The 25053-nt window shown below is 39.5% G+C and overlaps 1 protein-coding gene across 3 annotated transcripts in view; it reads left to right on the plus strand.

The window, feature by feature from the left end:
• neurl1aa (neuralized E3 ubiquitin protein ligase 1Aa) overlaps positions 1–25053 on the plus strand; it is a 390689-nt gene that overhangs the window by 215953 nt on the left and 149683 nt on the right. Inside the window, exon 1 of one of the 3 annotated variants that reach the window (XM_028795862.2) lies at positions 16463–16691. The exons of 1 other annotated variant lie outside the window; for it this stretch is intronic. In XM_028795862.2, coding sequence (XP_028651695.1) covers positions 16658–16691 — 34 coding nt within the window. In that variant the 5' untranslated portion in view covers positions 16463–16657. Of the gene's footprint in view, positions 1–16462; positions 16692–16927; positions 17085–25053 lie in introns of those variants that run through there. One more of the 3 variants, XM_051922179.1, reaches the window with a different exon arrangement.

Raw genomic sequence — 25053 nt, forward strand, 5'->3', positions numbered from 1 at the left:
ATAAAGAAATAATATATTCTGCCATTTTAAATATCATTAATGGTACTTATTTACGTTTTTGTAATTTTATAGTTTTATACATTGTAAGTGTCATGGAGGAAGAAGGACAGGCACCCTAGCTGGCATGGAGGATGACTTCTTGCCTGGCCAGGAGGCAATGATGAATGGACTGTGCGATGGACTGTGCGAACATGGGTGCCAGGAGCAGTTCATTCCCCCACACAACAGGTGCAAATGTTCCACAGACTGAACCCAGTCAGGACACCCGCAAGGTGGCATAGAAATTAGAGTCTGGAAACGCAGCACTGTCGGGGTCTTTGGGTGCCTCAAAAGGCTCAATGCCCAAGGAAGACTGTCCTGGTTTCCATATGACCCGGAAGTGCTCCTGGGTGTTACAATGGAAGTATTTTCTGGGAGGTTCTAGTTCCAAAGGAAGCCTGCAGCCTCGCTTGAGGGAGTCAGAGTTGGGAGGCAGAGGGCAACACTCTACTAGAGGACAAAGGAAAATCTTTGGTATTTTTGTATCGTGGCTGCTGCCATTGAGGAAAACATATTGGTGATGAATAAATACCTTTTATTTTAACCCAGAATTGTATTGGGTGATATTGTATCTGCAGTTTGGGGCTCAGTGGCATCCTCTTGTAGTTTCAACATATAATGTAAGGCTATACGTATTGTAACTTTATATCATGAACATCGTGACCAGTGTCGCCGCTGGTTACTTGCCATAATGGCAATTATCATTGCTCATGTGCAGTTCAACAGTTCCCCTGCTTTGTTTTTCCTCTGACATAGCGCCACCAAGTGGCATGCTCTTATGCTCTTATAGTCATGGCCGAAATTATCAGCACCCCTGGATTTTTCCCAGAAAATGCACCATTTCTCCCAGAAAATTGTTGCAATTACAAATGTTTAGGTATACACATGTTTATTTCCTTTATGTTTATTGGAACAACACAAAAAAACAGAGAAAAAAAGGCAAATCTGACATCATGTCACACAAAACTCTCTAAACCTATGGCAAAGAAACACAGCTACCCATCTGAACCTCCCTCTTAAACAGTATTTCAGTGAGAAACACACACACTCTTACCCGTCCCCTTTGTGGGATCAGCTGCAGGCTTGCAGGCTTACTGCATAACATGCTTCTTGGATGAGGTTTGCAACATTTAAAAGACCTAGCCCCAGCCAGCTTAATGGCTCACTCTACTCTCCTCTCTCCCTCAGACTACGTCTGCTCCAGTCGCTATTTCCGAGCCGTTGAACCCACTTGATGAGGAGGACTTTGTGTTCTTTTGACCTGGAGAAGGGAGCTGGACTGCCACATTTGACAGTTGCAACCTGTGTGCTTTTCTGCTGCTGACAAACCTATTCTGAATAAGGTCTTGTGTTTGTGCCTGTCAGTTCAACAATAAAGATTTTGTACCTTGGAAACCTGATCTCTTTTCCATCTCTGTGCAACTCTGTGACCCAGGCTTGACAACATGTTTGACTTTGGGGTTTGATGTAAATATGTAGCGATATGGTTCTGACTCAGAAATGAAAATGCAATTATCATCTGGCTCTCCAGCCTAAATGTCAATCTCTCAGTATACCTAAAGTAAATTTATCTTTTATAGTCAGTGTAAAACAACAGTTAAATCATCTTATTGTTGGGGCTATTCATGCCTGGAATGACACCAAGGAGGTATTTCTTTGGCACATTTTACATTGCATATCTCCATCATGTTATATATTCATCAGCATTACCAGTTTGATGGCCACTGGGTTTACTCATAAAATGTTTTCCTCCACTTTCTGTGCTTCTGGATATCTTTTAGGGTGTTTTCATATCATCTGGGACCACCTCCAACCAGCCACTATGGCCTCATTCCCCCAGCTTCACCTTGGTGCACCTCTTCACTCAGTCGTCTTCCATTTCACAGACCCAAATCACCTGCCTCACCATATAGTGTATTTGTAATAAATTGTTAAAGTTATTCTATTCAATTTTGGGTACCCTGTAGGAGGGAAAATCATTTATTTTCACTCACAGGTTTATTTTTTCTTCTCTTCATTTGCAATATCATTCCTGTATACCTTAAACTAGATCTTCATGCCTTTTTCACAGCTTATATGCACATATTGTCTCTCACTACTTTCATCAAGAGAAAGTAAGCATAAAGGCAAGAGAATAAGGGTTCAGTGCACACTTTGGAGAAGCTGCTCATGCACAGAAATGTTTGCTTTAGGTTCCTTAGGTTTCCATGTCTGGTACTCCAGGTCAGATCCTTCATTTCTACACATCTCTGGACATTGTTAACGTTAAACATGCCGTCTCTCTTAATCAAGCTTTATTCTGTTTAGAATGGTTTATGCATGTTTGCCAGGGAAATTTCCGTGGAATCTATCCAAAAAAACACCTTAGCAATTTGGGCTGTGTTTGTACAGGGGGGAGTGGTGGCTCTTAGGCTAAGGATTTGTGCTGGTATCCAAAAGGTTGCCAGTTCGAATCCCCGTCACTCCCAAAAAAGAGATCCTACTATGCTGGGCCCTTGAGTAAGGCCCTTAACCTGTAATTGATCCAGGGACGCTATACAATGGCTGACCCTGCGCTCTGACCCCAAAGGGTATGCGAATACAAACAAATTCCTAATACAAGAAATTGTATAAGGTCAAAAAAAAACCATTTGTTTTTCATTCACATCTTCATCTTGCCATAACTTCAAACATATTAAAAGTTTTATTTGTCTTACATGCCACCTGAGACTTAAATGCAAAAAATCCAAAAGGTGGTTGGTACTATTTAGAGCCAGACCAGGTAGGACAACCTAAAGCCCCCTCGGAGTTTCCAGCACCCTGATACATATCATTTGCTTCCTTTATATGTGGTGCTGAGATGTCACCTGCTGCACTCGGGTCCCAAACCAGGTGGTCTGTTATGTGGTGGGCATGCTCATGCACATGCTCCCAACCTCCTCCTCCTCCCTATCTATCTATCTATCTATCTATCTATCTATCTATCTATCTATCTATCTATCTATCTATCTATCTATCTATCTATCTATCTATCTATCTATCTATCTATCTATCTATCTATCTATCTATCTATCTAGTATTGAATAGTGGGGCAAGTATTCCTCTTGGAATTTTGATAATGATGATATGGGAATCAGAGAATTGGGGCCCCTAGAAGGTGTCATTACACAATCATTTACTGCCAGTATGCCACTGTGAAAACTGGAAATGAGCCGGAAACAGCCCACCTCAAGCCAAGAACCTCATCTCTCTTAAATAGACTAAGGGGTGAGAGATGTGGAGGCATAGGTGACCTTATGTTCCTTAAGGTTCAGCCTGCTGTTCTAAACTACTGGGTCCTAGCACCTGGTGCTGGGGCTTTAACAGATTTGTTTTAAATGTTGTAGGTCCTAAGCCCCCATAGTCCTATAATTTACATCCATAACCAGACTTAGCTCTTTAAAGCAGCCCCTAGGTTGACACGATCTTGTTTTTCTTTTCCTTCACCTTTTCCCACTTCTATGTTGGGGTCGATGTGTTTGATCAACCTTCTGCACACAGCTTGGACCTGCACCTCCTCCCCAGTCAGACTCTTTTCCTTAAATTGTTTTTTTTAATTAAGGTTTTTTTTTTAAATTTTGCAGCTGGATGCCCTTTCTGACACTAACCCTCTCTATTTATCCAGGCTTGGGACTAGCACCAATTTGGCTAGATTAAACTAGGGGCATAGCCAGGAATAGATTATAGGGTAGGCCTGTATAAAAATGGGTGTTGTAGTTTTTAGTAGGATATATAAGGGCACTTTTCCAAAAAATACATCTATTCATACTATGCTACATTCACATAACGGAATTATTAGGACCAAAACTTGAGCAAAAATTATCAGAGCAATCAAATATTGTTGTGCCACACACAAAAAATCAGTCTCTACCTGGCCTGTAAAGTTTTATGCCAAACTCAGATGTCTGAGCTTTAGATTGACCTGGTCAATAATTTCTTCACTATCTAGATTTTCAGTAAGATTGTGTTCAAATGATAAGATAGTCAAGTTGCTGAGATGAACTGATGACTTTGGTGATCTCAAACACATCACTATCAATCAGGTTACACATACGCCATAATGCGCCTGATTTCTTTCTTTCTTTATTTATTGAGAATTCAGTAAACTAATGGGATTTGACATACCACTTCAAAGAAAAGATAAAAAAACAAATAACCAATCAATTAAACAATGACTATAAAGTGCTTGAACTTGAATCACAAAATTTAAAGTTGTCTTATTTATATACACACAAAACACAACAGAAAGATTCTTCTTCTTTCGGCTGCTCCCGTTAAGGGGTTGCCACAGCAGATCATCTTCTTCCAAATCTTTCTGTCCTCATACCCATCACCTGCATGTCCTCTCTCACCACATCCATAAACCTTCGCTTAGGCCTTCCTCTTTTCCTCTTCCCTGGCAGCTCTATCCTTAGCATCCTTCTCCCAATATACCCAGCATCTCTCCTCTGCACATGTCCAAACCAACGCAATCTCGCCTCTCTGACTTTGTCTCCCAACTGTCCAACTTGAGCTGACCCTCTAATGTCCTCATTTCTAATCCTGACCATCCTCGTCACACCCAATGCAAATCTTAGCATCTTTAACTCTGCCACCTCGAGCTCTGTCTCCTGCTTTCTGGTCAGTGCCACCGTCTCCAACCCATATAACATAGCTGGTCTCACTACCGTCCTGTAGACCTTCCCTTTCACTCTTGCTGATACCTGTCTGTCACAAATTACTCCTGGCACTCTTCTCCACCCATTCCACCCTGCCTGCACTCTCTTTTTCACCTCTCTTCCACAATCCCCATTACTCTGTACTGTTGATCCCAAGTATTTAAACTCATCCACCTTTGCCAACTCTACTCCTTGCATCCTCACCATTCCACTGACCTCCCACTCATTTACACACATATATTCTGTCTTGTTCCTACTGACCTTCATTCCGCATTTCTCTAGAGCATATCTCCACCTCTCCAGGGTCTCCTCCACCTGCTCCCTGCTATCGCTACAGATCACAATGTCATCAGCAAACATCATAGTCCACAGGGACGCCTGTCTAATCTCGTCTGTCAACCTGTCCATTACCATTGCAAATAAGAAAGGGTTCAGAGCCGATCCCTGATGTAATCCCACCTCCAACTTGAATGCATCCATCACTCCTACCGCAGACCTCACCACTGTCACACTTCCCTCGTACATATCCTGTACAACTCTTACATACTTCTTTGCCACTCCCGACTTCCTCATACAATACCATAGCTCCTCTTGAGGCACCCTGTCATATGCTTTCTCCAGGTCCACAAACACGCAATGCAACTCCTTCTGGCCTTCTCTAAACTTCTCCATCAACATCCTCAGAGCAAACATCACATCTGTGGTGCTCTTTCTTAGCAGGAAACCATACTGCTGCTCACTAATCATCACCTCCCTTCTTAATCTAGCTTCCACTACTCTTTCCCATAACTTCATGCTGTAGCTCATCAATTTTATCCCCCTGTAGTTTCTACAGTCCTGCACATCCCCCTTATTCTTAAATATTGGCACCAGTACACTTCTTCTCCACTCCTCAGGCATCCTCTCATTTTCCAAGATTCCATTAAACAATCTGGTTAAAAACTGCACTGCCATCTCTTCTAAACACCACCATGCTTCCATAGGTATGTCATCTGGATCAACAGCCTTTGTATTTTTCATCCTCTTCATAGCTGTCCTTACTTCCTCCTTGCTAATCCGTTGCACTTCCTGATTCACTATCTCCATATCATCCAACCTCTTCTCTCTCTTGTTCTCTTCATTCATCAGCCTCTCAAAGTACTCTTTCCATCTGCTCAACACACTCTCCTCGCTTGTGAGTATGTTTCCATCTTTATCCTTTATCACCCTAACCTACTGCACATCTTTCTCAGCTGTCCCTCTGTCTATCCAATCGGTACAGGTCCTTTTCTTCCTCCTTAGTGTCCAACAGCTTATACAACTCATCATAAGCTCTTTCTTTAGCCTTCGCCACCTCTCTCTTCACCTTGCGCCTCATCTCCTTGTACTCTTGTCTACTTTCTGCATCTCTCTAACTATCCCACTTCTTCTTTGCCATCCTCTTCTCTGTATACTCTCCTGTATTTCCTCATTACACCACCAGGTTTCCTTTTCCTCCTTCATCTTTTCAGATGTCACACCAAGCACCCTTCTTTCTGTCACCCTTACTACATCTGCTGTAGTTTCCCAGCTGTCTGGTAACTCTTCACTGCCACCCAGTGCCTGTCTCACCTCTTCCCTAAACTCAACCTTGCAGTCTTCCTTTTTCAACTTCCACCATTTGATCCTTGGCTCTGCCGTCACTTTCTTCCTCTTCTTGATCTCCAACGTCATCCTACAGACCACCATCTTATGCTGCTTAACTATACTTTCCCCTGCCACCACTTTGCAGTCTTCAATCTCCTTCAGATCATCTCTTCTGCATAGGATGTAATCTACCTGTGTGCATTATCCTCCACTCTTGTACGTCACCCTATGTTCCTCCCTCTACTTAAAATATGTATTCACCACAACCATGTCCATCCTTTTGGCAAAATCCACTATCCTCTGACCTTCTTCATTCCTCTCCTTGACACCATACCTACCCATCACCTCCTCATCTCCACTGTTCCCTTCACCAACATGCCCATTGAAATCCGCTCCAATCACCACTTTCTGTACCTTGGGTACACTGTTCATCACTTCATCTAACTCACTCCAAAATTCTTCTTTCTCACCCATTGTACACCCAACTTGCAGTGCATATGCACTAACAACATTCATCATCACACCTCCAATTTCCAGATTCATAATCATTACTCTGCCTGACACTTTTTTCACCTCCACAACACTCTTGACATACTGTTCCTTCAGAATAACTCCTACCCCATTTCTCCTCCCATCCACAGCATGATAGAACAATTTGAATCCACCTCCAATCCACCTGGCCTTACTCCCCTTCCATTTAGTCTCTTGCACACACAATATATCAACCCTCCTTCTCTCCATCATATCTGCTAACTCTTTCCCCTTACCAGTCATACTGCCAACATTCAAAGTTCCTACCCTCAGTTCCACTCTCTTTACTTTCCTCCTCTCCTCCTGCCTCTGGACACGTCTCCCCCCTCTTCTTCTCCTTCTTCTTCTTTGGCCAACAGTAGCCCAATTTCCGCCAGCACCCTGTTGGCTAACAGTACTGGTGGTGGTCGTTGTTAACCCAGGGCTCGACCGATCCAGTATGAAAGTTTGTATTGTTGTCCGCATATTGATTTGGCAAAATTTTACACCGGATGCCCTTCCTGACGTGGCCCTCCCCATTTATCCAGGCTTGGGACCACCACGAAGAAACACACTGGTTTGTGCATTCCCTGTGGTTGGGTTAAAACACAACAGAAAGATAAAAGTTTAAATGCAGATGGCATCTAATATAGTATTTTAGCTTGTTGCCAGTTTTAACTATTAGTTTTGGTGATGCTGCTAAAGTAAACGTAGTAAAGAAAATAACTGTCTTAAAGTAACTCAGCAGTAATGACACTGTGATGGGCCAGCACCCTGTGCAGGTATTGTTCCTGCCTTGCGCCCGATGCTTGCTAATTTAGGCTCCATCTTCCCTGCAATCCTGCTCTGGATAAGCAGATTTAGAAAATGGATGGATGACACAGACTCAGACCTCCCTTTATGTCTTCACGGTGAGGTACCTGACTAAGTTAAATCTTACTGAGATTATATTTAGTAGGTTCTAACAAAAGCGTTCAGGAACTCACACTTGTGTTAAAACCCACTACTTGTGTATACATGTTATTGTTTTTCATGCCTTTACTGCCCTTTGTACTAAAAAGTACATTCTGTTCCAAAAGGACATATCATTATGGTATACATTTCTTTGCCAAATTATCATTTCACTGTTTCTAATGCTGTTTTTACTTACAGTTATCAAAAACATTCAGGCTTGCTATTATCTTAAAAAGCATATCCATGTTTTAACACTCATTTAACACTTTCAGCACATGATACCTAAATATGAAAAGATATTGGTTCAGAAGTTCATTTTTAACTGCAGCACCCATAAGAGGACCTGTTTTCTTGTTGTTATAACTGAACATCTTATCCTCCTGTTCAGCCCATTACCACATTTTTAAATTATTCACCTTGAAGGTGTGCTTTTGCTTTCCAGTTTTAATTTTTAGATATCTGAGTACCTTCAGCACATTTCTGCCTCCAACCGACTCTTAAACTGAACTTCCACTCATGGACCTGGGTGGTTTGTTTTCTTAAAGGGAATTTTTGATTATTAAGAAACGGGTAGGACATTAAACTTTCCATGGTGTATAGCATCTAGTGTTTATTTGAAACTTAAAAAATAATTTTTCTTACCATTTACATTTCCCACCTATAACTTCCAAAAGTTAAAATTCAGTTATCTTTTTTACAAAATGTGCAGAACATCTGAAGTCATAACTTTGATAAGCTTCATAAAAAGTGGTGTTGCAAAATCTTACATCTGACTTTTCTTTCTTTAATAATCACAGAGCACAGTAGGGGAAAAAGTTTATATAGTGCCTTTCATATTCATCTTTTGATCTAGCTATTTGTATTTTTATTTTGTGTATTTCAATACTATAGTATCTATTGTGGAAGCACTCTGGAGTCAGGATCAAGAGTCAAAAATAATAATGGATTTATTAAGTAATTAATGTATTCTTTTATTAATTATTATCCTTAATATATATTAATACATGATTTACTGTTATTTCAAAACTAAATATGTAAAACAAGGGTATAAGAAAGCTAAAATTAATAAAAACAACAAAGCAAAAGCCTTTAATTTACCCTGAGCTCTCTTAATGAAGGGCCCATGTCCCTAACTATCATTGGAGTGGCTTGTCTACTTGGCCATATCTCAATATTGTGCCCAAGTAATGTAACACTGCCTTTAACATCCCACCTCTCCTGAGTTTACTCTAACTTCTCTTTCTCCTGTAAGAAGAGCACATTGTCCTTCCAATCCTATCGACTACACACACACACGGCATGACACACATTTTTCTGACTAACTGAAAAATTAAAATACCTTACTGGGGTCACTTCCAGCTCAACTGCAAAATCGACTTCAGGGGTAAAGGAGAAGCTCTACAACTGCTTTGGAGACACCAGGAAACAATTCGCTTTATAACCTCCTGTGGTGTTTGTCATGCCATAAAGGCTCAGAGCCATTTTCTGTTAGAGGGCTAGGAAGCTAGTCCAAGGTTGGGATCTATCTATCTATCTATCTATCTATCTATCTATCTATCTATCTATCTATCTATCTATCTATCTATCTATCTATCTATCTATCTATCTATCTATCTATCTATCTATCTACAGTGCATCCGGAAAGTATTCACAGCACATCACTTTTTCCATATTTTGTTATGTTACAGCCTTATTCCAAAATGGATTAAATTCATTTTTTTCCTCAGAATTCTACATACAACACCCCATAATGAGAACGTGAAAAAAGTTTACTTGAGGTTTTTGCAAATTTATTAAAAATAAAAAAACTGAGAGATAACATGTACATAAGTATTCACAGCCTTTGCTCATGAAGCTCAAAATTGAGCTCAGGTGCATCCTATTTCCCCTAATCATCCTTGAGATGTTTCTGCAGCTTAATTGGAGTCCACCGATGGTAAATTCAGTTGATTGGACATGATTTGGAAAGGCACACACCTGCCTATATAAGGTCCAACAGTTGACCGTTCATGTCAGAGCACAAACCAAGCATGAAGTCAAAGGAATTGTCTGTAGACCTCTGAGACAGGATTGTCTCGAGGCACAAATCTGGGGAAGGTTACAGAAAAATTGCTGCTGCTTTGAAGGTCCCAATGAGCACAGTGGCCTCCAACATCCATAAGTGGAAGAAGTTCGAAACCACCAGGACTCTTCCTAGAGCTGGCCAGCTATCTAAGCTAAGCGATCGGGGGAGAAGGGCCTTAGTCAGAGAGATGACCAAGAACCCGATGGTCACTTTGTCAGAGCTCCAGAAGTCCTCTGTGGAGAGAGGAGAACCTTCTAGAAGGACATCCATCTCTGCAGCTAACCACCAATCAGGCCTGTATGGTAGAGTGGCCAGACGGAAGCCACTCCTTAGTAAAAGGCACATGGCAGCCCGCCTGGAGTTTGCCAAAAGGCACCTGAAGGACTCTCAGACCATGAGAAACAAAATTCTCTGGTCTGATGAGACAAAGATTGAACTCTTTGGTGTGAATGCCAGGCGTCACGTTTGGAGGAAACCTGGCACCATCCCTACAGTGAAGCATGGTGGTGGCAGCATCATGCTGTGGGGATGTTTTTCAGCGGCAGGAACTGGGAGATTAGTCAGGATAAAGGGAAAGATGACTGCAGCAATGTACAGAGACATCCTGGATGAAAACCTGCTCCAGAGCGCTCTTGACCTCAGACTGGGGCAACGGTTCATCTTTCAGCAGGACAACGACCCTAAGCACACAGCCAAGAGTGGCTTCAGGACAACTCTGTGAATGTCCTTGAGTGGCCCAGCCAGAGCCCAGACTTGAATCCGATTGAACATCTCTGGAGAGATCTTAACATGGCTGTGCACCGACGCTTCCCATCCAACCTGATGGAGCTTGAGAGGTGCTGCAAAGAGGAATGGGCGAAACTGTCCAAGGATAGGTGTGCCAAGCTTGTGGCATCATATTCAAAAAGACTTGAGGCTGTAATTGCTGCCAAAGGTGCATCGACAAAGTATTGAGCAAAGGCTGTGAATACTTATGTACATGTGATTTCTCAGTTTTTTTATTTTTAATAAATTTGCAAAAACCTCAAATAAACTTTTTTCACATTGTCATTATGGGGTGTTGTGTGCAGAATTCTGAGGAAAAAAATTAATTTAATCCATTTTGGAATAAGGCTGTAACATAACAAAAGGTGGAAAAAGTGATGCACTGTGAAAACTTTCCGGATGCACTGTATTTATCTATCGTTAATTCTTGTGGCTCTGTGAAACTACAAAGACTTTGAACTGGACACCTTTGACTGCCTGTGCTCTTACACTTCATTTCAAGCTCAAGTCAGGGACGGGACAAGCAGGGAAATATTCATTGTTCAGATTTAGGACAGCAGTGCAACAGAACTTAAAAATCATGAAGGGCCCTCAGGTAGGGATTATGTTGACATGCTGAGTCCTCAGACAAAAAGAAAAATCTACTAAGACAAGGCCTCTTCTTGAATACAACAAATGGCTAAATTTATGACAGAGGGAACATCTTTTTAAAGTTTAACTATTTGCATGAGACTGATGATGTGGGGACTGGACATTTCCAGTTTGTTATTCCTACAGTTCCTTTCATCAGACGTTTCTGGTGGCTTCTCCTTCATGTGAGGCTGAGAGCTGCCCAACTGTATTATCCTGAAGCTATGCAAGCTGAACCACTAAGGCCAGCGGCTGAAGGGTGCACGCTGCACTGCTTAGCCTCCAGACAGGCAACTGCTGTTTTGTTTGCTTGTGTATGTAACAACAAAGAAACTTTCTGAATGCTTAATCAGATTGCAGGTTGCCATAGTGTAATGGCTGTCACCTGTTTTCTCTCTGAGGCACATGCCAGTAGCAGAGCACATCTCCTGTCACTTATACAATGGCTCTCACATCCCTCTTAGGACACTTGCTAGCTTGTTATTCACCTGCTTTCCATTGCTTATTAAGGATGATGTTTAAAGGAAGTAATTCTGGAATCTCATTGCATATTTTCACCAAATGTTGGGTACACAGTTACTTCTTCCATTTCTTGGGTCTTGCCTTCTTTTTGATAACTCTGTAGTTGCCCTTGTATTTTACTTATTTTGTACACCAACCTATTCCACAATTGCCTCATTTTTGATTTTGTCCACTATCCTGACTTTTGATTTGCATGCAGCCTTAAATGGATGCCACACCTCAGTTTCTGGATGTAGTTTTCACTGAAAAAGTCACAATGGCCACACTATTCCAGCAGCCCAACCAAATGTATCATTTGGTTGTCACTCCAGATGTCATTAATGTTGGACACACATGTCACTACTATTTCTTGTACACTTTGACTGTTTGTGGTAATTTAAAGCCTTCACACAATGATGGGCATGCCTGCACATTCTGCTTACGTTGCATGGGAATCCCACACAGGCACACAGGGGTAACTCTGATTCTTATCTTGATTTAACGTAGCAGAAACTTACCTGCCATGTCTAAATTTGGGAAATGCCTGAACCCAACACACTGCTTGATTTTATTTTATCCTTGTAAATAATTTAATTACTTTGCAACCAAACTGCAGCCCATAACATTTTGAACCATCTCATAAACAGTGTAAAGCCAAATGTGATTTTATCAGGATCACAATAAATACAAAACCAAAATTAAGCATGGATCTCAATGGATTGACAGTAATTGTTGATGCTACTGCCCTACCTTGTGGAGTCTGCGCTTTTTCTTCCACATGACGAGCATTTCCCTGCTGGGCCAATTGTCAACTCCAAACCGGCCCAGTATGGCAAAGTGAGGGTATGGCACACCACCAAGAGCCGAATCCGGCCTTGAGCTCACTACTTCCAAACATAGGCACCAGCCCTTTGTCGTTATACAATTGAATTAACTGGACGCATTTGTAAACGGGCAGGGGGTGACCCCTGTGGCCTCTGGTTATTACTCAAATCAATGTATGAATCAGATGCCAACTTTCAACGTTAATACACATAATCTTTGAATAACTCACTTGACCGTTCATCTGTGACAAGTTACATTTTTGAGAGAATACACCAGTTTTTTAAAGCAGAGTGCATTGCTATACCTTAATCCTCATCTTTCTAATCTCATTCTTATTTCTTATATTTTATTAAAACAAGTTCTATATTTATGACCTCATATGGTGCTCTGTGCACTGTCCTTTGTTTTTTGCATGCCACTGTTAATTGGCTGCTGGGCAAGGCAGAAGAGAAGCAATTATAAATTAAGAATTTTAATAAGCAACTTAACTAAAAATGAAGGCAGAAGACTCTTAAAAGCCTTTCACAGAAAGAATGGCTTTGCTTTTCTGTCTCTTTTCAATTTATCTTCAGCACCAAACGACTCATTTGTAACTTGCTGACATCCACAATTTGCAGCTGTCAAACATCATCTTGTTTATGTTTGATAAATTTGAAAGATAATCTGTGGGTCACATGCAAGTAAGAATTTCATTGTAATATGAACACAATACCCTTGAACTTCAGTATTCAAAAATGTCCACCTTTGAGGATCTGTAGAGCTATTTTTGCTTTGGCACTGAAAGCAAACCTCTCCATTCAAAGCATGGTAGATCTAGGCCATCCCATTGTGAGCAGGAAAGATGGCATAGTGGCAGTGGATCTAGACTGCCAACCACAAGGGTATCAGTTCAGTTCTCACCAACACTACACAAGGCTGACATTCCCTTTACAGACAGACACACTGCTGATGGCTGTGCCCAAGAGGTCATTAAAGGCCTGGATCTTGGTTTTTATCCAGGACACTTGCAGGCCCAGACACTCAGACTCCTCGCTCAGTCTCTCGAGCGCCCCGATCAGAGTCTCCATTGACTCCATTGAGTAAATCTTTCTTTACCAACATAAAACAAATAAATTATAAATTGATCAGTTGAACAATATCTGATTAACCTATTGGTCTTTTGCTTGTACATATAACATAACATTTTTAAACCCTATTAATCAGCACTTCACAGTGATAAGGGGTCAGAGCCTTTAGCAGTAGCACTGCACTAAGAAACCAAGCCAAGGCCATTGTAGTGGCCACTCATGCTTACACATGGGGCCAATTTAGAATCAGCAATGAAGATTAAACACACATTTGGAGGAAGTCAGGTGTCCCTAGAGAAAACCCCAGACAGACAGAGGGATAATGTGCAAACACAGACAGCGGCCAGTTACAGGGCTCAAACACAGAATTATGGATACTAGAATTATGGAGGCAGCAGTGCTCACCATTATGCCACTCTACCGTCCATTTAAGAGCAACGACTTTTCAAACAGACAAACTTGTTGCAAAGCACTAAATGAATGTTAAGAAACAGGTAATTGGAAGTCAGTTTAAATTTTAGAAAAATAAAAATTGAAAATGTAAAATGAAAGTTGGAAATGTAAGTCATGTATATAATTTGTTGATACTGAAATTTCTGAAATAATCAGGGAATTTTCTGACACCGTTTGGTTCCAACTCCATTGCTGCCTGGACATAACAATATAATTCAGCAGTTCTTAAGTTCAGTCCTGGGGGGGCCTCTTGTGAATGCAGTTATTTGTTCCCACTTTTTGCTTTTCTAAATTGGATTCCTACCTTCATTTTAAGCAAGCTCTTATTTTCCAGTTTCTGTTTTTTGTATCCATGTGGAAATTACAAACTGGCTATCCTATATTTTTACTGAATTAATCAGGAATATGTGTGTTAGATGGGCAAGAAATCATTCCTTTTCCTGTATTTTTGTTATTTTGTAATGTTAGTTAGAAAATTACTAACAAATATACGGTCGGTAACCCTGAAATAACTGCTTCCTTTAGCATTCAGAGTTATTTGTGCTGGTGTCTGTTCTGCTTGTCATTAAATGTCAACATTCATTTATAGTTAAGAATTCAAAACCCAAACAAAACGTTAATTAAAAAAATGACAAAGCAAAGATAAGCATTTAAAGATAAGGAAAAAAATACAAATATGTCTTCATTTTTTAAAACTGTAAACTTGACACTACTGAATCCTTTGTACATGGAATAAAGGCCCGTTAATTAAACAATGACATTAATTAAAGGTAAAAACTGGTCACCAATTATGAAATTAGGGGTGGCCTGTAGTGAACTTGAGACCCACTGCTATAACAGATTCAGAAAAAGGATGAATAAAAAAACGAAAGTAACAAATCAGAAAAGCAAGGGTCAGCAATCTGTTTTTCCCATCAATTAATTTTATTTCAGGGTTACACACATCTAGAGTCTACCTTAATAGCAGTGGAGGCATGGCAGAAACCAGCCCTGGATGGAATACCAGTCCATTGCAGGATGCACTCTGCCACATAACCCACACATTGATTTTATTATTTTTTGTACTAGCTGTGCTAGCTGTCCAAGATAACTTGGAATCTAAGTGATCAATGCAGAATTCAACGTTAATGTTTGCAGTGCACCATGCAATGCGTATGTCTCTGTTATATGCCATTAGGTATGAGATTCGTAAAAGCCATGTTAATGTTTGTGATGTGCCATCTGTTGGAATGACAAATGCAATGCATTTTATTACTAAAAATATTTGTGATGCGCCATCTTTTGGAATGACAGAGATACAGCAGTTGGACGTGCGCAGACACACAGACGCTTATCCTTTTATTAAGGTGGATTTTATTTTTATCAGATTTTCTGAGGAGACATTCAAGTAAGAGTTCCATTGTACTATGTTTGCTATATACACAACAGGCAATAAACTTGACTTAACTTGACTCATACTGGGCTGGCTCAGTGTCATCAAGTCATATAACGTTAATGTTTTTGAGTTAATAAAGGGGCACATGTATAGGAGGAAGAAGCGGAGCTGTACTTCAGCCTTAGCAGGAGAAAGCATGTCAACCTTTAGCAAAGCTAACAGAAAGGCTTGAGTTCTCAACATGATGTTCAATTTTATGTCTGAGGAAGCCTGTCCATATTTTTTTTGATATGGTGATCTGTTAAGCATTTTTAGGAATGAAAGTTTAACACTGATGTGACTTATTGTTTAAATACTGTGCTACACTTTCCCCGTCAGTGACCTTTACTTTCTGAGCAAATGTATACAGTATTTTGATAGTCTTGATCGTATAGATTAAGCTGTCTTTGGGAAGTGACAGGCATAATAGGCAGATACGGGGCCAAATACAACCCACCAGGAGTCTGGAGATGGGTGGCGGCATGGCTAACCACTATGCCACCTGCAGTCAATGCATTGAAACCAGTCAGTGCATCCATCGAAAAATTAACAACATAATCTAAGGCCTCACAAAATCTACATACGGGCTGATTAGCACTTCTAATCTGGGCCAATGTAAGTGACTGTTCCCTCCAGCGTTAATTCCTACCTACTATGTCTCAGCAACATTTTAATATGGAAAGATTTTTTTCTTTCTTTTCATACATAAAACATCTACAAAAGAGTAGCAAATACTCTAAAGATTACATTTAATTTTTAATGTTCTTTTTACGTTCGGATTATTTTTTTTTTATTCACAATAAAGAAATAAAATATTTCAGTAAAAGGAGCACGGGCACGTGCACGGCGGACGCAGTATCGATGGAGTTAATCCAAGCGGCTGGCCACTCCCCGTGTCCCGCCTTTTATGCAAATAAGGCGAGCGCTCGTGGAAGGAGCGCCGCAGACGGCCGCGGGCTGGGCAAGGGACTGAATGAGACCGGCTGCCTTTGAGCTCGCTCTTGGGCTGTGCGTGCGCGCGCGCGCGCGCCTGTGGTTCTGTGCCCGTGTGTGAGTGTGTGTACTGTATGTGTCCGTTTTGTTTATGCTAGCAATGCTAAAGACCGAGTGTAGAATGTCACCGTGAGAAAGGACAATCACCCTGAGCCATACCATGGGAGGGCAGATCACCAGGAATACCTTGTACGGTAAGACAAATTTCATTCCAGGCGTTTGTAGCACAATAAGAGCAAATAAATGAACGCGTTCCTCGTTTATCGGTGGGCTTTGTTGCAAGGAAGCAAACCTAAACTGCGTGTATCAGTGGCAGAGGAGCATGTCCATTGTCGGATTCGTGTGGGCATTTAAAGGTGGCTGCGCCCGTATTTCCACGCGGGTGGTAGCCGTGTGGCATTTCTGTCGTTCACAAACGCCGGGTACTGCTGCAGCGTGTAAGAAATGGAATTGAATTGAACAAAACGAGGTGCTATTTGATGCGCATTCATAGAAAGGGAGCATCCAGAAGCTCATGCTGCCTGTGGACAGTCGCGCCTTTAATCCGCGTCGCGCACCTGCGCTCGTACTTCGCGAGCCGCTTGTTGGTGAGTTATTCAAAAAGAGAAACAAAATGACCAGCACATTACTTTTCTTTTGCTTTCCATTCTCACATCCAGTGTGGGGTCGGGCATGAAATTACTCCGTCCAGTCCGATGTGCCAACAGACCCAGTGCTGGTGACATTTGAAAATGACAGCCGACGGCACCTTCAGTGTAAGAGATGGGGGGCAGACTCAGGGGAGAATCACGCGTGCAGGGACTTAGAGAATATGAGCTCGACGTACAGTTTCAGCATTGCAATGATCGATTATTCAACACCAATCATTATCAGCAGGACTTTAATGAAGCTGTCAGTATAATATTTCCAACAAATTCTTCGCTTTGGTGGGTCGTGTATTTTTACCGGTTGGCAGAAACAATTTCATTCATTAGTTTTATATCTATGTAGTGACGTTCTCCGTAGACAGAGTTAAATGGCACAGAGATCGACGTTTAATAAAGAATAAGACAGTAAAGAAAACCATCACGAGTAAGCAGGTTGACATGTTTATATGTTAACAAACCATGAATTGCTGGGATGCACTAGGCGTTCAGTCTCTGGCCAACTAATGTTGGCACTGGTAATAATAAATAATTTATTTCTCTGTAGTTTGCTTTAACTAAAGCAGGAGAAGCACGTTTATTTATAGCACCTTTCATTGGAAAATTTACACAAGGGTGCTCAAACCAATTACTTCCTTGCTCTCTGAGTCACTTCAGTTTCTCATTTGTCTGATTAACTGGACAACAGTAGGCACACGCAGTATAGCATCTTTCGGTAATGATCGTAGACAGGGCCATCCAAACCATTGGCTGGAAAGTTGTCCATTTTCTTTTGCCAGGAATTTTACTGGTTCTCCCCATTTTTCCTACCAGTTTGACCACAAGAGAAAATATTGTACAGCAGCGATGACGCCTGATAAAAGTCCTTAAAAAGGCTGTGAGAGAAGACTGGGTGAAGACCAAATAAAATTTAATTAAACCTATTAAGGTTCACTGAGATGTTTGCTTCAAATATAAAAAGGCTGCAGATGAATATACATGTATGTGTGTCCCATTTGCTTGTATTAAAAAAAAGAACTGATATGAATCAGTGTTTTCATTATTAGGTACTTCCCTAAATACTAAAATCACTACGGAGAACACAATAAACTCTTGTTTAGTCATGCAATGTATGATATGCTGTATCTATGCATTTAATTATACCACCATTGCACTATGGACATTTTAAAATTAACTTTATTTTTCTTGGCATATTGATTGCCATAGAATTATGTAGTATTTTTATTTCTTCTTATTATCTGCCTTGGTATAAAAACATTATGCTTTCAGTGATGTGCTTACTGTTCACAGTATTCCAGCATTTGTCAGAGGGATGGTTTAGACCACTATAGGGCAACATTTCTATGCAAAAGACATGAATGTGTTTTTGAACCATTACTGTATGTAGCTGTAGGGAGTTTTAAGTTTTCTTGAGACTAAGAGCGGGAACCATTCCTGGATGTGATTCCATTCTATCACAGGGTTAACTTGCATACACTACCACCTTAAACTAATTCTTGGCCAGTTAATGCCAGTGAATTTAACCAGCACTTTTTGGAATGAGTGAGAAATATTGGAGTACCTGGAGAAAACTCACAGTAATGCAAGAAAATGTGAATGTGCCACACAATGTTTGGGCTGTGAATTGAACATAGGTCTCCAAATATGTAAATCTTCAATACCAAGCACTATGCCAACCTTGCTGTTGTTAGATAGATTCAGTATGAGGGATTTCCTTCTAGACCCCATCTTTTTTTTTAATTTGTGTGATGGCACATTACATGTAATCCTCTAATCTCTCTTGCCTGGCTTAGTGGTTGATAACTAGTACAGTGCTGAGCCCAACATAAACAACCAGAAAAAAGACAAAATATTATTTAAAAATTGCTGAACATTTGTTTTGGGAAGAGTGACATTTATGATTTAGGACCTTTAATGATGGGACATGGTCTTTAACATATCTATAAATATTTCACATATAAAAATAGAGAGCTTGTTGCCAAATAAATTTACTATTTTAATTATCAGTTACAATTGATTATTATTCTGTTAACATTTTTAAAGTAATGTCATTTATTTGCTTGTTACACTAATTTTCAGTTTTTTTTCTCTTAATTACATCAGAGTGACAGTAAATACATCAGAGTAACATTTAACACTGGATATTATGCATTTCTAAATACAATGTGTGCTGGTATACGGTATTCTGAAAGATTACTTCCTATGTTTTTACTGTATGATTTTTGGCATATGTCTTATTTCATTTGGCATACTGTATATACATACAGAATATGTGACAGAGATTGTGTATGTTTGTGTGTTTGTGTGTATATACAGTATGTACATATATATATATACTGTATATATATATATATATTTAGATTGATGGCATTAGGTAGAGAGATGGCATTAACTGGCCATCAACTGTATCACAAATTATATATAATTATAGTAATATAATTTATGATACAGTTGATACAGCGTTTAGGGCTAGTGGAGCTTGCTGCTGCCTTACAGATTGCGTGTCCTGGGTTCATTGTCTGTGTGCATTTTGCTGTCAGGATTGTCTCTGGCTCCATATGTACATGAAATGAAATTGGGAATGTTTTAAAATAATGAGTAAATGCACAAAGTAGTTAAAAACAAATATACAATACATATTATTTATTTTATTTTATTAGGGACAGACCCATTAATCAGTTGTGGGTGGTCATCCTAACCCTTCATATTATGGCAATGTACTTTTAATGAGACATTACCTGGACTGTTGCTTGGAGGAAAACTGTCAAGCCTATCCAGAAATACATTTTTGCTTTCAGTATTTTTGTCTGTCTTCCTCTCACTCTCTGTCTGTCTCTGCTGGAGACTGCTTGTAGGATTACTTGCTGCCCGGTGCTGTCCTCATGGTGTTGTAGTTCCTGGCCACCCCAAACAAATAACAGTGCATTATCTACACACAGCTGCCAAAGAGTTAAACTTCAAGTTAGATGTCATGACACACCATGTGTATATATGCTGTATACTGCATTGCAAGGAAAAAAAATATAGCTAGTTCCCTGCTAAAGAATAAAATCAGGGATACATAATTAGAATGTACTTTTGAGATCTCTTCTGGAATGTTACGTGTATAGTAATTCTGAAAAAATCTATATTACATGTCTATAAGTATTGCAACTAAGATGCATTAGTGTACCACTGGACAAGTTAAGGGAACAGAACACTGGGGCAAATGATAAAATCAACTTTAAGTTAATAAGTAAATCCCATACTCAAGGGCAACGGTGAAAATTAAGAGGAAGTGTATTTAAGATGGAAATTGGGAAGCTTGTCTATACATGAATGGACAAGGAAATCTGCAGCAAAATACTAAGTCACATGATTAAAACAAAGATCCTATCAGTTTTTAAAACAATGTCAGAATCAGATTTTGGGACAGATTAGTAGAAGCCAACAAGCCCGATAAACTGAACACTCTCCTTTATTTGTAAAATTTCTTCCATGTAATTTTTAGAATTGGAAATACATTACAGTTACTTGAGGTAATTTATGTAATGTAGGCAAACAGGGTCTGCTTTGGCTGTAGTTTTATATTTATTCCATCCATCCATCCATCCATCCAAGCCTACCAATCCACTCTAAAATCCAGAGCAGGGTGGCAGGGAAGCTGGTGCTTATCCCAGCAAAGAGCTGGCAGAAGGCAGAAATAATCCCTGGACAGGGTGTTTATTTCAACTATTTTTTTCAGATTTTGTCAACATGTGATGTGATTTGAACATCTTATTCCTCTAGGTGATTACCCTAAAATTTAACAATTTATCAGCAGTATAAGATTTATATAATATGGAAGTTTTAATAGCTTACTTTTTATTTTTTTGCTTTTTTTTAGTTCTAGTTAACTAGTTTCTTAAAATTCTCATTGGTTTGTGAATTTTGTTTTTCTTAATCAGTAACAATTTTAGGATTTTATATATATAGAGTAGATTTTATTTTTGTCTGTGGTGTAATATTTCTTGGGTATCTTAGACTATAAGCAGAGCAACATCCATCCATCATCTATATTAGCTTTATTAATTTTATAGTTGGGGGAACAGAGCCTATAATGACAGCAGCAAAGAAACAGAAGTCTGAATTGGTGTAAGTCGCCCTAATTTGTGGTTTTTATAAGAAATGTAATAATTTACTTCATGAGGTACAAGTACATAATAAACAAGACCAGTTGCATCAAATATTCAAAATATTAAAATATGTGCTACAATGTAGGTGTTTAATGTCTAAATGTTCTCAATTATATTAAAAATTTGTCATTTTCACCCTTAAATAGAGGTCCATATGGGGATAAATTCTTAATAAAGGAGCCAAAATCAAAAAGAACATAATATTCATAATCACTAAGCTTGAAATATTTTAAAACAATACCCCACATGCTTATATTTGAAATTTTGTCAATTTTAATCTTCTGGGAGTGGCTGCTGGATGGCTAGGACCACCGGTAAAGAATCAGGTATCAAAAATATATTCATGATCAGTCACCACGAAATATCATTAAATGACACTCCACGCACCTATATTATCGATCACCCATTTTTTTCAGAGTTTTGTGAAAAGGAGTATCTCTGACCCCCTTATATCATTTTAGGGACTGAATCTCTGGGGTCAGTTGAGGTAGTATGCAGACCTTCTAGTCCTTCTGATCATTTTTCCTGAAGACATCAATTGGTTTACTCTTTATGATAAGGGTGTAATTTCCTGACAAAATATGGACTAAAATGGCCTAAAAATAGTTATTTGGGTCTAGAGGGCCAAAAATAGGGAGAAACTCCAAAAACCTGTACATCTTGCATAATTAGACATCAAGGCAAGTTGAATGGTGTATCATATATGTCTGTTTTCTTGTACCAGTGAGTTAGGAGGCACCGGACTAAAAAAAAGTTATTTTAAAGCATTCCCAATTTCTTATGAATACAATATTGTAAATACTGCAGAAAGTATGTCTAGTGAAACATATATGGATATGAATGATAACCATTATTTTTATACTTAGTTTATTTTCTGTATAAACCAATATCTTTCCACACTGAAAATAAAGTTAAGGACACAGATTGCTCAAGAATGGTGTGTTAAATTTGAACAATATAATTGCTACTGAGGAGGCAAATCTGACAGGTGAACTTAAAGCTTTACTGGAAACAAGATACTAGTTAAAGAAATAGGTCACTCCTTGAGGCCTTCCTACACATATATTGTTTCATAGGTTTCTTAAGTAGCAGCTCGCTCAATTCCTAAAATCTCAACCGCACCAAAACAATCTCCTTTCTCATCCCATGTTTACTCTTTCTTGTTCAGTCTTTCTCTTACCTATGAACCAACTCTTCCTCTGACTGCTGACTCAGTTCTTCTTTGGTTTCAAGTGGATTTTGAATCACTTTATAGATAGATAGATAGATAGATATTGATAATTTTAGGTAACTTTTAAAGGTCTGAATCTCCAGTGCAACTTGTGTGCTGCCTGATCACTGTTTTCCCACCAGCTGAGAACTTTGTGCTGACATTTGCTGTCCCAAAAGGTTTACTTTGAGGTACTCATGTCTTTTGATGTCTTCTGGTGCTACAAAGTGTACTTGTCTTCCACTCTGACGTTCAGGGTTGCTACAAATGATTAGCTGGTAGCTGTTTTTTTATAAGGGGGTTGTTTGTATTTTGGGATTATTCCTAGTCCAGGGTTGCCTTGGTGGATCCTTTTTTCTGGCAGCCCCTTTCTAACTAGGCAGTTAGTGCATACCCTCCATTCATGAAGCTTAAGTAATGTTAATTTAATGGAATCTAGGCATCTGTCAATTTTCAGAGCAAGTCTTTTACATTTTAGGATTGTGGGGAGTGCTGACTATCCTAGTGTTATCGGAAGCAGGAAAAGGACCCAGCGCTTGAATGAATAGGATGGTAGTCTTTCACAATATGTAATCTAACAAACACATCTGTCTAGTGTGGGAGAAAACTCGAGTACGTGAAGAAAGCCCACGTGTATATATTATTATTACTGTATTATTATTAAATAGCATTTTTGACCCGGAAATGATCCACTTGCTTTGAATTTTTGTCACAACAATACCAATATCTACTGCACTGTGAGGTTCTTATCCTGACTTGCTTTTTCAGTCGAATGAATATGAAAGTGCAACATTAACTAAACAAAGAATTTCAACAGTGCAGAGTCACACAACACAATGTACCATACGATATGCAGAATAGAAAAAGAATAAAATGGCATCCAGCAATGTGCAGTAGGCAGCTGGCATATCATGATGAGCATCTCAGCATGACTGCCTGCCATCTTCACATACAGGCTCTGTTTGCACGGTGGTTGCCAAGTTAATGATTGACATGGAGTTTTTCTGCTTAACTGTTGGCGTTTAGGGTTGGTAAGATCCGCTACAGTGAACTTGCAGCAGAACACAAATAAGACCAACAGTGGTGCTTGTTTACAGCTCTGTGAATTGAGTGAATTAAATTGGTCTGTGTAGATGAGTTTGACCCCTAAATCACAAAATCCTAAAGTTCATTTTCACATGTGAAAATAAGGATATGCTGCAGTATGAATAGCTTTAAGGTACCTTGTACGGTGATCATGAATTTCTGTGTTAGATGAACATTAAGATTTTGAAGATACGAGTTCATCTCGCTTTACAGAAACAGTCTTTCTTCTACAATATACACAATGCCCTTTGCATAGTATTTCATCTTTGAAAGCATTAAGCTAGACTTTATAGTTAGTAACAAGGCTTGTTGTTATGCACTTTTTTGGCCAATGTCATTTTAGAGCATAATTGTAATAGTGTATTGTTATGAAGGGGAGAATTGCACAATTAGCAAAGCTTTTTTATTTTTAAAAATATAATACTTGCACTATTGTACAAATACTTCATTTTTAAAAACCCTGATTATGTGAATAGTTAAAATAATAATCAGACAGCTAATCGATTAACAAAATAGTTTTTGGTGGTATGTCTAAAGAGCCCTATATCTTGGGATATGGATATGGCAGTCTCAGGTAAGAACAATTGACCAAAATTTTATTTTTTTTTTGTTTTTTGAAGCTCATCTTAGAAATTGTATTGTTAATTTTGTGGTATCTAATTGGCTCATTGGTTATTGTTGATTTCTTTTTCATTGATGGAAGCAGATTTTATGATTATTTTTTTAAGATAATCTACTTTGTTTTAGTAGCTGAAGAACTTTGCAAAACAACATTCAGTATTATAATCATGCATTTTTTTCCCCCTAGTATGGTACAAGGCTGCATGGGGCTGTTTCTCCAGAGTAATGTTGCTGTGCTCTCATGCTCAGCAGGAGTAACCCCCAGCCACCCCCCTTTAGCGCCGACCACTTGATCCTCTTCCGGGACTCACAATCCCGTCCACCTGCTTCCTTTCCTTTCCCACCGGCTCTCGCTCACTCCTGCCCTTCTCTTCAAACCTTTAACCTCCTCTTTCTCAAATCTTTATTTTCATCTGTCTTTCTCCCGTCCCGTACAGGCTTCTGTTATATTAACTTGATTGGCCTGATTTGTGGCAGGGGTGAACCTCTGTACACATTGAGGCTTGAGTGTGGCACCTGACTGAGCCACTCTCTGTTACATGTGCTATCAGCCAAGCTACACAACCAACCCTTAAGTGGTGCCGCGTCACGTTCCCATGCCCTTTCCAAGCCTGGACTTTACGGGGTACGATTATGTATTTAAAAAGTTGCTCTGTTCCACGGACCACTCATCACACTGCCTAATCACTGTTTTTAGGAACAGAGTCCTACCTGCCTTAGTTGAGAGTTTTATGCTCACATCTGCTATCCCAAAAGTTTTACTTGGAGGTCCTCATGTCTGTTGATATCTTCTTCTGCTACCAAGTGCCCTGTCTTCTACTCTGATGTTCAGAGTTGCTCT

The sequence above is a fragment of the Erpetoichthys calabaricus genome, chromosome 2 (assembly GCF_900747795.2).
Source record: "Erpetoichthys calabaricus chromosome 2, fErpCal1.3, whole genome shotgun sequence".
In the NCBI taxonomy this organism is placed as follows: domain Eukaryota; kingdom Metazoa; phylum Chordata; class Cladistia; order Polypteriformes; family Polypteridae; genus Erpetoichthys; species Erpetoichthys calabaricus.